The sequence below is a fragment of the Epinephelus lanceolatus genome, chromosome 9 (assembly GCF_041903045.1).
Source record: "Epinephelus lanceolatus isolate andai-2023 chromosome 9, ASM4190304v1, whole genome shotgun sequence".
Taxonomy (NCBI): domain Eukaryota; kingdom Metazoa; phylum Chordata; class Actinopteri; order Perciformes; family Serranidae; genus Epinephelus; species Epinephelus lanceolatus.
This window is the reverse complement of record NC_135742.1, coordinates 19,370,815-19,382,830: the sequence shown is the minus strand read 5'-3', so window position 1 is coordinate 19,382,830 and position 12,016 is coordinate 19,370,815. Positions and strand designations below refer to the sequence as shown.

At 42.2% G+C, this 12,016-nt stretch overlaps 1 protein-coding gene across 5 annotated transcripts in view; it reads left to right on the top strand.

The window, feature by feature from the left end:
- aopep (aminopeptidase O (putative)) overlaps window positions 1-12,016 on the top strand; it is a 98,768-nt gene that overhangs the window by 50,963 nt on the left and 35,789 nt on the right. For 3 of the 5 annotated variants that reach the window (XM_033619951.2, XM_033619955.2, XM_078170647.1), the window contains 2 exons: window positions 2,668-2,730; window positions 4,063-4,149. In XM_033619951.2, coding sequence (XP_033475842.2) covers window positions 2,668-2,730; window positions 4,063-4,149 — 150 coding nt within the window. The other 2 variants (XM_078170649.1, XM_078170648.1) reach the window with 2 other exon arrangements.

Below are 12,016 nucleotides of genomic sequence, written 5' to 3'. Positions count from 1 at the left end.
GAGAGCGAGAAAGCACAGCTGGTACTGGTCTATTGATGCTGTGGAAAATGAGTGTTGAACACATTTCAAATGTTCAGAATTGATATTTGTCAATAAATCAATATTTTTTACAACACTACGAGGCAGTAAGCCTGAGCAACTTGCACTGTGATTAATTAATCTAAATTAAACGTATACATCAAGTTTTGCTGTTTAAATATTTCAAAAAAGTCAATTTAAATTAATTTTGGCAGATGTGTTGTAAAGCTGCTGGATTTTGGACACAATTGTCCCCCTGTCCTCTACCACCGAAAATGGTCTGCAGTCCATTGCAATCCATTTTGCAAGAGAGTTAGCTAGTCGGTGACAGGTAGACTTACTCAGTTTGTGTCCGAGTCGAGTGTGGCTTGAGGAGGCTGACTGTTAGCGCTAGCATCAGAGGCTGTGCTAGCTTGGACCTCTGGGTTTGCTGATAAATGCGTTGTGTTGAAGTGATGTCTCAGGTTTGCAGTACTCTGATGGTAGGAAAATTGCTTACTGCAGAAATCGCAGAGAACGTTGCTTATACCAACGGTTCCATCTTGCAGTTTTTTAAATGTTAATGTCCTATTGACAGGGCCAAGCAGCATGATCTCGTCATCCACCATCATGTGACATCAGTGACGCACCTGGTCAAAGGGCACCACGAAACGTGATTAGTCATTGTTAATTTTTATAACGCGTTATATTTTCTGTAACATGTTATTTTGACAGCCCTAAAAAAGAGTGGCTGATATGACAAAGAAAAGAATACCAGCTACTTGAGCTCAAACCTTCTCCGTTTAGAAGCCGGCTGTTGAACCTCAATACTTTCTTGAATATAGCGGCTCAGCTGTGTTTGTAGCATTAAAGATTAAATACAGCAAAATCCTGAAAGTCGTTGACAATTTTTTTGAACAGGATTAGTTTGATTCTAATCCTGATATGTTTTATAATAATTAATGTGTTTAATTAATTAATTATTAATTAAAATAATAATTCTTATTTAGGAAAGCTGATCTACAGCTGTTTAAGTTAAGACAGCTTTAAACACTATTAAATGTGATAGGTTTGGCTTTGTTAAATGATAAAAAAAGATTTTTTTTGTAAATTCATTAATTTATTTTTAAATGATATTGACTGTTTTATGTGTTTTTTTAATCCCTTTTTGACTATTTATTGATGGATTCATATTTATTTGTAAATAATTTGTATAATTCCTCTTTTTATTACCTATAAAAATATCAAATAATGACTTTTAAACTAGTTTATTAATGCCTATTTTTATTGTAGAGGTAGTTATTAATGAATTAAATGCTTATTATGCTTACTATTAGTACTTCCTCCATTATCAAAAAGGTATTGTTTTGGTATTGGTACCAGAACTCTGGTATTGTTGTTGTCTGCCGTTGTTCTGGGATTAAAACATTTTAAAGGCGTTATTGTAGATAATTCACTTAAATCGAAATAATAATAATTCAACTAAAAGCACTCACCAAGCTGTGGATTGATCTGAGGAAGATATGGGTCATGCTTCTCATGCGTGTTTATGAGTAAGAGGTGTAACTTCTGAGCACGCAATCTGATATTGATTCACTAGAGAGACACTACACAGACGGGAGCGCGGGATGAAGAGAGAGTTTGAGGTAGACAAAAGCCTTTCTATTCAGGGAATGGTCGTGGGGATCTAGGCAGCAAAAGAGCTACGTGTGGTATCCTGTTACACAATGCCAATTTACTGCTTCAACACTCACTACATTCTATACAGCCCACTCTAACACCTCCCTCTCTCTCTACCTTTGTGTGTCTGCCTTTCTCTCCCCATTTCCTTGGCTTCTACACACACACACACCTTCATGCTATTTCTGCTAGAGTACTTGTATAATACACAGAGAGGAGTACTCAGGCATGCAGTTATAGTATTGAACTTTGTGTGTGGCTATGGTAACGCTAATAGCCGAATCCTTGCTTTTGGGAATGTGTGTATTGTGGATGGTGAGAATATGATGCTGCATCTTCTCCTGTTTGTGTGTGTGACATTACAAACACCTTGCTTCCATGCACTCCCTGTCTGTCTGCTGTCTGTCTCCTCATTTCCCCCACCACACACACACACACACACCTACACACACATCGCTCACCGTCATCGCTCTGATATGTGATTCACATCACTCGAGCTGTGGCTCTGCTGAAAGCCTTAATAAGGTTAGAGAGTAAGTGCTTTGTGTTTGTGCCTACTAGCTGCTCTCTGTGCGTAGGTGTGTGTTTGCATGGCTCTACATGTGTGTGTGTGTGTGTGTGAGTAGAACGGTGGAGGAGTGGATGTGTAGAGAACTGAGGTGACTGTCCGTCCTGTAGTTGCAAGTTATTAAGGTGATTCTTTTCTTCCTCCTCCTCCTCCCTCTCTTTTCTCTCTCTTCTCCTCCGCTCTTTCTCCCATCCTCCGGAGTCAATTCGCGAGTTTCCGTCAGAGGAACAAGTGATCGCGCTCCCACCTCCTCCCTCTCCTCCCACCTCTCCTCTCTCTCCCTCCCCTTCCTGCTTTGCTCCGTCTCTCCCTCTCTCTCTCTCTCTCTCTCTCTGCCTCTGCCTCTGCCTCTGCAAAGCATTCCACTCTGTCCTGATCACTTGCCCCCGGCTCACTGCTTTCCCTTCTTCTCTGTCGTTCAGTGGCTGTATGAAAGGAGCGCCGTGTGGTCACAGGCGAGGCTGGTGGAAGAACTCAAAGCAGAGGTAAGCACTCTCTCTCCCCCCCCCCCCCCCCTCCGTCTTCTCTCTTTTCCCTAGGCTTCTTGTCTTCAGGGAGTGGCAGACAGACTCGGGGGAAGCTCTCAGATTTGAAATATTGCACCTTAGACTGCATGATATGATTGTCATCTGATTCTCATCACTCTCTCTTCCTTCACTCAGTTATTCTGCCACTATTTCCTCTGCACATACTGCCTCCTGTCTGGGTTTCTTCTCTTCCTCCTCAGTCTCATTTACACGCTCTGTTTCACAATGTTTGATACCATCTCTTATCTCTACCTCTCTTGCACTCCATCTACCTCTTTTGCTCGTCTGCTCCCTGTTTAAGTCTCTCCCTCTGTCTGTCTTGGAGTGAAGTGCGGCACACAGCGCTGTACATCTGTTGCGTGTCATTCTGTGCCGCCTATCAGATTTCCCACAAAGCTCCCATGTTGTTCTTAATTGCTTTGCCTGTATTTTCCAATTCTCCCATTAATCTGTCCGCTTAAATAAAATCAAACCAGTCCTGAGGAGAATATCGGCCAAATATGTTTTAATACCTTGAAACACAAAGAAAAAATAGTGATCCTGCATCTTAGGAATAACTTGTCCACTTCATGTGCTGTTTAAGTGTTTGGAAACCTCACTTTGTTGACATTTCAGACAGTGTATTTATTCGGAGGTATAAACCGAAGCGGAGGAGAGGAGATAGAGTTTGGCCTTGATAGTGATTGGCTGTTTAATGGAGATCTATGGTGTAGGGAGTTGCTGCGCTCCAGGCTCCGTCACAGCAACATACTTTCACTATTACTCTTTTGTCTCAGCCGGCCGTTTGTGTTGGTTATATATGGAGCGCAAGTGAGCGCTGAAAGGTTGGAATTAATGTGCGTGTGTAAAGGAGAGGGAGAGAAGGAGCTATCGACTGTGTGTGTGCGTGCGTGCGTGCGTGCGTGCGTGCGTGCGTGCGTGCGTCTACTTTACACTCTGTCAAGGCTTGCATGCCAGTGGCTCACTGTGAGTGTGTGTATATGTATATTCCTGTGTGCCTTTCCACTTGAGAGATGGAAAGTGCGCCTTAAGTCCGTTTATGTTTACTTTCTGCTATTGGATGTGACCACTCACTCCTTCTCGCGCACCCTTTCCTTCCTCCTCTCTCTGCCATCGCTACACCTTACTGATTACTTCCTCTGCTGTCTCCTTTTTCTCCTGTTTCTCCTTCACACTGTCTCATCCCACTCACTCAAACCTGCCACTTTGTTGTCTCTGTCTACCCTCTCTTCTTTTTCCCGCCTTCGCCACCTCACCTCACTCCTCCCCCTCCCATCCTCCCTCCTGCAGGTTGTAAAATGGATTCTCCACAGTCAGAGTCATCAGGGAAAGGGCAGAAAGCGGAAGAGAATAGAGCCCAAGGTGAACTACAAAGAGGTAGGAGGCACTCTACTGTATTAAGACCTCTATCTGCTTCCCCTCCGCTCTACTTTAAACTCTTGGGAGTGCCCCTTTCTCTTTTAAAAACATCTACCTTCCCATCTATCTGTTTTTTTTTTTCTCCTTTAAAGTCGCTTTGATTCTTGAGCTGTGCTGTATTTTAGTTTGTCTGACAACACAATTATCCCCGGATTCTGTTTATGTGTTGTGTCTGCAAGGACAGGCTACCCTGTACTTGTTTAAGTCTGTGTTTATGTTGTGTCGCACACATATTTAACCTCTTAAGAGCTTGTATACATCACATACCCTCCGCTGCTTATGTGTGTGTGTGTGGTCATGGCCAATGTGTGTGCGTGGGATGGTGCCTGTGTTTGTCTAGAGTCGGTGGGGACCATTCGGCCTCGACATTCTGGGTTTGAATCTGGCCTTGAACCTCCGTCACATCCCTCTTTATCTTCCCATACTTCCTGTCGCTTATAAACTACTCGAAAATGCCATAAAAATATCCAAAAAAGATGGTTTTGCCCGTGTGTGTAGTGTTAATTAGTTCTCTCTAGGGATGGCTAATCCTCTCCGCCCACTAATTGACACACACACACTTGCACACACGCCTGCATCATTAATGAACGCACACTGATCTATAAGCCACAGAGGGCCAGAAGTCATTAGCGAGAGTAGAGCAGCTTTTATATATCACTCTCAATATGTTCAGATATTGTAGACCGTTGGAAACATTTGCAAAGCCTCCCTTTTTTTTAATACATTACATTTTATGGCATGAATAAGTTAGGTAAGTGCCCCTGGGTGTCTTCGAATAAAATATTGGAAGGAAAAATAAAACAGTCATTCATTGCCAAGAATATTGTATATATCCAGTGACTTTTCAGAGCTTTAATTTTCCCTTCCACACGTCTTACCGCAACTTTCAACAAATGTAATGTGAGCTTGATTCATAAGCAAAGGTATACATGCTTAAGCTGCACCTGAAATCCACACAGTATTTTAATAAAACCTTGTGTTGGAACATGATTTTTCTGGATTAGATTACCTCCAATTCCTGTGTTGCAATTTGGGGCACACAGTGAATGAAATGCCTGTGGAGTCCGCAGCCAGTGCAGCCCCCCCCCCCCCTCAACCACCTGATACCTACTGTCTGGCATATTTACAATGTACACACACATACACACAAATACTTCTAAGGGGCAGCAAAAGGGCCTCTTCCTGTGGGGGGCAGAGAGTGCTGAAATCAGCCTCATGAAAGAATGGCCAATTACTGTCCACTTGGTCATACACAATAGTGAGAAAGAGGAGGGAGGGACGAATGGACGGACGGACGGAGCGAGGGAGAAGGGGGGATGTAAGGGCGGGGGTGTGGGAGGTCAGCGTTTGAAGTTACACCATAAAAGCCATCCTGAAAGGAAACACGAAGTGACCCCTCCCCCTCCCCTTTCCATCCACCTCTCTCCCCCTGCGGCCCGGCCCTCTCCTCTCTCCTCCTCTTCGTCTCCCTCCCTTCCCCTTTGTTTCTGGGTACAGAGAGTGCCCCATGGATGGACCAGGTGTATTTTATATTACTCCTTCATGTACTTCAAACGCCAAACAGCCCAATTTCTACTCAACCCCCCACCCCCACCCCCCTCTTTTCATCTACCTCCCTTTCTCTTCCCTGCGTCTACCAGCCTGTTGCAAGGCTATAAATCACGCAGCAGACCCGATCAGCTAAAGAGGAGAAGAGAACAGGAAGACGGGTAAAACACAGGAGACAGAAAGGTACACCGGGAAGAAAAAGTTGGGATGAATCAGAGATGAAGATACAACTGGAGCATAGAGTGAAATATGAAAAACAACACTTGACGCCACCGCTGGGCATTATGTATCCCCTGTGGTTATCTTTTAGATCCATTCAAATTGGAATGGAAACATGGATTTAAGCCACAAAATGATGCGGCTGGGTGGAAAAATACAAAGGGAAAAGATTTAGCAGAGGGCTCGAGGATAAATAGGTGATGGAATGACAGTATGGAAAGAGAAAGAAAGGACGAAAAAGAGGTAGAAAAGTAAAACAGAAATTTGTAAGACGGGATTTTAGGAGCAAGAGCGAAACTAGCGGTGGGTTAGAAGTTGATGGGTATGAATTCCAGTAAGGTAATGAATCTGTTGCGGGCATTTGAGGAAATGAAGAGGAGAGTGGATATTTGAGGAGATGGGAGAAGCACACGAGAGATGAAATATTGCTGGACTGGTCAGATGATGTAAGAGCGGTTAGTAAGAGAGGAAAGAGATGCCGAGAGAGGGAATAGAGAAGGTAGCACTTTTAGTGGGCAGAAATTAGGCTGAGCCAGGGTTGCATTTAGCGCTAATGACATCATGGATGATTAGGGTTGACACACACCCACACACACGCTCACAAACCTATAGATGCACAGAGCAGAGAGCCAGACACCCCCCACAGAGCAGCCTGGGATCTGGTCAATTTAATAGAGCCAAGGTTTACCAACTTCCCCTTCGTCTTTGTTTCTGGGGTGCGTTATTGATTCACGAGCATCTTTTTTTTGTGAACACGTGTAACTTGCGTGTGTGCATGTGACGAGCATGCGCGTGTCCAGTCAGTGTGTGCGGAGAGGCTTGAGAGGGATATTAGTCACGCCTTCGTGGTAATGGGCCTCATTTTGCTCTCATTTTCTTCTGCGGTCCCCGTAATGAGAGGGTCCGTCTGCCCCTGCTGATCAGGACAGGAAACCCTGTAGGGGGAAAGGAGCTGTGAATAGCGGGAGACCATGACTAACTTTTCTGGCAACAACAGGCTCCTTAGCTCTTTAAAGATGCTGTTTGTAAGTTGCTATTGATCTTGGTCTTATATTGATCGACTGGACTTCACAGTAAAATGCCCGAGAAAGATGATCAATAGGTATCATAACATTCCTTCAACCTCAGAGTGCAGCTTTGCCGTATTATGTTCGATACTCTCAGGGTTCACGGAACAACTTAATAGCTGACAGATGCCGCAATTCCGAAATAACATTTTAACCGTTACACACACAGTGGTAAAAACTAAATGAGATTTTTCCCTGATTTAAAGTTCTTGTAGTCCCCATGGAATGAAAACACATATTCCTAGTTTAAATCAAGTGTCCCTGTTGTGAGTAATCATTAATCTTTTGTCATGTGCCAAATATATGTCAAAAAATCAGTATTAGAGTATTTTTTACATCAAAATCTCTGTCTTTCTTTTTCTGGAAAATCAGACAAAACAGTTTTAAATGTTTGATGACTCATCCTAAACAAAGGGGTGTTTACAAAAGTTCATCAAATCAAATGAGACTCTGGGCGACTAGCTAGCCACATCACTCAAATAAAACCACACTCGTTTGTGGGTTGTAGTAGCTAACAGAACAATATGTAAATAGATAGATGTTTGTTTGGATACTCGCGGCTAAAACAATGTAGCAGAGGTCTCATTAATTCAACTCTCCTTTGTCCTCCTCCTGATCTGGCATTGAGGGAGGTGTTTGTAGAGCCAGTAGTCGTCTGAGCAGCTGTGTCACGCTAAACTCCAAGCCTGCCCACTTTTTCGTGGTCCAGTCAAAAGGATTTGATATCTGTCTTGTGACTGCACATTGCTCAAATATTCCGTTTTACTGGGAAATACGTCACAGTACAGAAGCTAAAGATGCTCTAACTTTAGTTTCATGGGAATCTTAATGTCACTGCAGTAAATGGCCTCAATACTTAAAGCTGTAGTTGGTAACTGTATAAGAATAACTTGTCATACTTGCTGAAACTGTAGCTATATTCACACAGAGGTACATCAGCCAGAAATCTGTGAAAAAAAATCATGTTACTCCTCCTTGAAGCTCTTCCACTGGCATTTGCAAGAATCTATTGCATGAAAACAACCAATCAGTGCCATGGAGTCTTTAACACAGCTGTCAATCATGTGAATCACTGCTCATCTACTGTGGTCAAACTGTCGAACTAGGCAGCGTTGATCAAATTTGAATCAAGACTTTGTCACTGCCTTGACTATTTTTTGAGAAACATACTTCAGTGTACTGTTTAGCTGTAAAATGATAACATTTGTGACTAGGCCGCCATGGTGGAGACAGTTGAGCCAAACTGAAGCACCATCCACCGGCTGGAGCACACTTTCTGATTTTAAAGCTAATAGTACACTAAAATATGTTTCTGAAAACATTTGAGACAAGAAATGGGCAGTTTGGCAGTTTGACCACAGTTCATGAGCATCATTGACATGATTGACAGCTGGGTGAGAGACTTCTTAGCTCTGATTGGTCGCTTTCCTTCAGCCAGGTGGATTCTAGCAAATGGCATCAGAAGCACTACAAGGAGTTGGAGAAATATGATTATTTTTTTATTCTTTTTTTCAGACTGTCTCATGTCATGCTGTGTCAGTGTAGTGACAGTTTCAGCAAATATGACAAAAAATTATTTAAAAAAAAATTCTTACAAAAATTTATTTTCATCAGAGTTACCAACCCTAGCTTTAAGATTAGTGCAGTTCTATTTACACCTCTGCACTGGAATACAATATATTTGATACAGTGTGACACATCCTAGCGCCTTTGGTGCAGATGTGATAAGGTTCTGTATATAGAAAGTGTTTACATAGCTCTTCCTCTGGATAAACAAATCCGGGAAATGTTGTAATCCTGAATTCTTGTCATTCCTGCAGAAATTGTTCTCCACACTATTTTTAACTTACCTCTCTGAATCTACGGCTGCACAATTATTATGTCCAGCAAGCTTATTTTGGTGGATTTTGAGAGCATGATTATGAATTTGCAAATATTGATCTGTACTAAATCATTCCTTTAGACAGTTTAATATTTTGAACCACACCGAATAATGTCAACCTTTGCGATATTAATTTTACAGGCTAAAAAGCAACATATGATTATAAGCACTCACCCTCTCTACAAATTGTGCGGGTAGTCACAGGCTAAAGGCATAATGTATGTCAGAACACGATGTCATGCCACGACAACTTCACAGATGCAGCAGGATAGGTGGACGATGAGTCAGCCTCCATTTCAGTGTCATTCCGTCACCTCATTTACACCTACATGGCAATCTGTACCCTCCTGGTCGATGCTATCGGTTTATGTGAAAACACTTACTAACAGATTTATGTTTGTGGTTAAGGACAACAACAACAACAACAAGTTTAGAGGAACAGTCTGACCTCAAATTGCTCTTTAAACTGTATTGTGTCATTAAACTGTTTAGAGTAATCATCTGTTGAAAGAGATTTACCTTAGATTTGTCTGATTAGATTAGAAGACAAATTTACAATATTGGGTAGTTAAAATCAGGCTGGTTATTCCAATTTTATAGATGCTGAAGGTTAATTTTAAGCATTTCAACAAGATTAAGCTCTTAACTCAATTCTTCTCTCTTTGTAGAGCTGCTGAGTCAACAACAGTTTCACTTGCTTTCAATTCTTGAAGGTGTTTCACCTCTCTTTCAAAGGCATCCTCAGTTCTGAATTGAAAAGCAAGCAAGTGGATTTTTTTTCCCCCAATTCAAGTTGCATTTTTAACTCCTTGAAAGATAAACATACAGCAGCTGTTGTTTCCAAGGTCAAGAGTGAATGCATACATCAAAATTGGACCCACTAAACACTGGACTTAGACACTTTCAAGCAGTGCCGTAGTCATGACAACCTAAACCGAGGCTATGTCATGACCAAGACCAGAGTGTATTGAGTCCAAGACACTACCAGGGCGAGTCCCACAATGCGTGACACACTTAAGATAAAATGTGGAAAATGCAAACCATAGACACTCCTCAAACTGATCTGCATGATCCACATGTCCATTAAAACACCCACAGAAAAAAATGAAGATTCCTCTTCATTCACCTCTTTTATTGCCATACTGTATACCAGTGGTTCTCAACTGGTCCAGCCATGGAGTCCAGATTTCAACTCAATCATTAGTTTGAGGTCCACACAGTTAAATATATTCAGCATCATACTCGCACTTGGCCATGACATTGAGCTAGTTTGCTGTCTCAAATAGCTGTCCGTTTGTCACTTATTCCACAGCAGGAAATGTCGGAAATTCACTGTACTCTAAAATACAGTTTGTTTTTTACCATCTTGACATGTTTGTGAGTCACTTGTGGTCCATTCAGAGAGGACCCATGACCCACCTTTAAAACATGACCCACCAGTTGGGAACCACTGCTGTATACAGTATATGTGGGTATGTGTACCATGAGAAATATCTTGATAAAATAATCTAAAAGCATAGCAGAGGTGAGTTTCGTGTGAAAATGTCCCTTTGTTTTCTAGGAGCAAACAATACAAACAATAAGGAGCTGAAACCAACCTCTATTTTTCCATCTTTATGCAACACTCCTTTATTGCACAGACAGTTTAGTGATATCCCCTCAGTTGTGGTCTTGACCCCTCTTGAAAGAAAATCCTGACACCTATTTGTCTTAGACCGAGACAAGACAGAGATCTAAAAAAAGTGTTCTTGAGAACAAAACCAATCTCGAGCACTACAACACTGCCTTTAGGCCTTTGGTTTTACTGCTGTAAAGTGGCACAATCAACTGATAACAACTCAGTGTGATGGTTTCCATCAAGAGGGAACGGAATCTCCAGATAACCACTCTTCATTACTGACATGTTGGGTGTGGCTATCTTAGTATTATTTTCCTCGGTATCTCAGAGACAGATGAGAAACAACATGAAACACCAGAGAGGGTGCGGCTATCTTCTCATGATCTCCACCTGTTTTGTCCATTACTGCCAGTTTTTTGCCAATTCTGCTGTGTCATCGACTGTTAGCATGTATGATAACTCTACTGCTGTCAAACAGAGTTATATAACACAGGATTAATGTGTCTATAGCAAACAGATACCAAGGTCTATTTTAGGAGATAATGTAAAACCACAGAGGAATGAACCGAGTTTGAGTGGTGACTGAAATCCCTTGTGTGGTGCTGAAGTTGATGGTTCGATAGGGGAGGCAGTAGTGGTAACTGGAGCCCCTGTTGGAGGGTAAACAGCAGGGAGGGCATGATCAAAAAAGGCTCTTCAGTTGGGTGGGGTTTGCAGGTGGCGTACAGTATATTACCCCACCATAACAGGCCTCTATAAGTGGAGGATGGGAGAAAAAGCAGGAGAGAAATGTGAAAATTGTTTCTGTCTGTGCTGTTTTGTGAGGACAGACTGAATTTAATCCTTGTCCATGTTTTGCCAACAGAGACTTAAATGTGTTGTGTGTAAGTAATAAATCAGTGGCCGTAGTAAGAAAGCTTAAGTTGCAAATTACCCAACAGCCTGTTTTCCTTTTGTAATCTACTTCTTCCTCTTCTTTTTGTTTGTTTAAAGTTTGACCCATACCCATGAAATAAAGCATATCCGTTATGTAATGGTGTTTTTACGGCATCTGTGTTGTTGTTGTCTTCTTCGATAAGACGTCACCGCTTTAAAGTACACTCAGCCATGTTTGGCAATGCGAGCTCCACCCCTGAGCAGTCACTGTTGACAAGAACACATCACACATCTGGTTTTCCTTCATCTCTGTTTTCCTATCTCCTGGTTTATACCCCTCTCTCCCCTACTCTCCCTCTCTTCTACACTTTTCTTACTCGCTCTGTCTCTTTCTTTCTGTTTCTCTCTCTCTGTGATTTATTGGCAATGAATCAGGGATGAGGGAGTATGCCGGAGGAGAGATGGGAACATTCAGGGAAATGGCTGTTTCCGGCCAGACTTCATCACATCAGGATGGGAAATGGTCGGAAGAAAAGTGTGTGTTTCTGTGTGTGTGTGTGTGTGTGTGTGTGTGTGTGTGTGTGTGTGTGTGTGTGTGTGTGTGTGTGTGTGTGT